The sequence below is a fragment of the Echinops telfairi genome, unplaced genomic scaffold (assembly GCF_000313985.2).
Source record: "Echinops telfairi isolate 266 unplaced genomic scaffold, ASM31398v2 ScPeMD7_2291;HRSCAF=2852, whole genome shotgun sequence".
Taxonomy (NCBI): domain Eukaryota; kingdom Metazoa; phylum Chordata; class Mammalia; order Afrosoricida; family Tenrecidae; genus Echinops; species Echinops telfairi.
In genome coordinates this window covers 20,117,849-20,119,547 of record NW_022106189.1, presented here as the reverse complement: position 1 = coordinate 20,119,547, position 1,699 = coordinate 20,117,849, and the positions used below count along the sequence as shown (strand labels likewise).

The 1,699-nt window shown below is 60.2% G+C and overlaps 1 protein-coding gene across 1 annotated transcript in view; it reads right to left on the bottom strand.

Moving 5' to 3' along the window:
- Positions 1-117: 117 nt before the first annotated feature.
- The window catches only part of NLRC5 (NLR family CARD domain containing 5), a 68,848-nt gene continuing 67,266 nt past the window's right edge, over positions 118-1,699 (bottom strand). The window contains exon 45 of the mRNA XM_045293895.1: positions 118-1,142. Within this exon, the coding sequence (XP_045149830.1) occupies positions 983-1,142 (160 nt within the window). The 3' untranslated portion in view covers positions 118-982. The remainder of the gene's footprint in view (positions 1,143-1,699) is intronic.

Here is a 1,699-nt window from a genome sequence, read left to right as displayed (position 1 = left end):
CGGGTGGGTGCAATTCCCGTCTCCCGACTCCCAGGCCATTGCTCCTCTCAGACCCCTCTCCTCCGCTCAGGGATGGGTGGGGAGGGGAGGCAGGGAACACGAGGCTCACACGGTGGCTGGAAGACCACCCTGTTTATTCCTCACACTCAGCATAAAGTGTGGGCTGTGCTTGGGTCCTAACAAAGAGCACGAGGTAGTGGCTGGACCCAGGGTCCAGGCCTCTCACCCCTGGGACCCCCGAGCCTGTCCACTCCCAAAGTCAGGCTGGCTCCACCTGCACTTCGGCCCAGCAGGAGCAGGGGACCTCCAGTTTCCAGAGGGGGGAACGGAGGCTGGGCCAGGAAGAGAAGCATCCAGAAGCTCTGAGGCTGAGCTTCCGGTCAGTGCTTGGACACTCTCCTTCCCAGCCCCCCAGTGGAAGACTTTACATGGTTTGGCTCTTCTGGAAATGCCATCTATAAATACATTGCTTGGTTTCTAAATATAAAATAAGTAATAAATTAGATCTTGGACCAGCCTGAAGACAGCTGGCTAGCTATGTGCCGTGGGACAGGGCCGTTGTCACATGCTGCGCTGCGGTGCGTGGCCCAGTCCGTTCTGACTCCACGGGGTCCTGAGGCCCCACTCGCTGCAGAAGCAGACTGCCCACCTTTCTGCCACGGAGCAGCCGGTGAGTTGGAATCATTGTCTTAACGGAATGCTTAAGTGCTGAGCCACCAGGGCTACTGAGTGTGTCACGTGTCACGTGTCACATGTGTGGGACCACGGCTTGTGTGTCCCTCCAGGTACGGTGGTAGGAGCCGGCTCCTTAAGCACCACACTCACACCGTGCCAGCTGTCCCCACTAGTAGTAGCACAGCGTGTGTGGCTCAGGGCCCTCGTGTCCCCTGGCACAGCTGTCCCTCTTCCCTCATGGGACAGGAGCCGGGCCACCAGCTGTAGGGTGTCTGAAGCCCTTGGCCCAGGTGGGTGGGAGCTGACATCACTTGGCTGGATCTCTGGGGTCTTGCAGGGGCGGTGAAGGGGCTCGGGAGCGATCTTCGAAGAAGGCGAAGTCCAGCCTGGGTTCCTGGCTCTGCAGGTGCTGGGCTATGGTCGGAGGGATGGGGTTGCTCCAAAGGCTGTGGACATGGAGACAGACACTCAGCCCATGCCCCGTCTACAGCTGGGGAGACTGAGGCCTGGGGTGGGGGAGCTGTGTCCGCCGGTCCTGGCAGAGGCAGGAATCAGGTCAGCACAGCTGCCCTAGAGGCCTGGTGTCCCCCACAACCTCCTGCTGGCTTCTCCCACTCTGTCCTAGCCTCCAGACTCCCAAGTCAGACTCCCTGTCATCGCGTTGATGCCGGCTCACTGCGATCCCCTAGGGCAGGGTAGGCCTGCCCCCAGGAGTTTCCAAGACCGCCACCCTGCACAGGAGCAGAAAATCAGCCTTTCTCCCTCGGAGGGCTGGTGATTTCGAACGGCTAACGATTAGGCCCAGCTCATACCCAGAACACCACCATGGTTCCCTGTCTTCTCCCCCAGGAGCGACGGCGCCCCGCCAAGGCCGGGCCCGTGGGACCCCTGGGTGCAAATCATGCTCAAGACTCTTCAGTGCCTCGGCTCAGCAGTGGTCACGATCCACTGCTTCAGATCCGCTAAGATGCTTCACTACATTTACAGACAGCTGTCATAGCTGCGATGTGAATGTCCCTGCCCC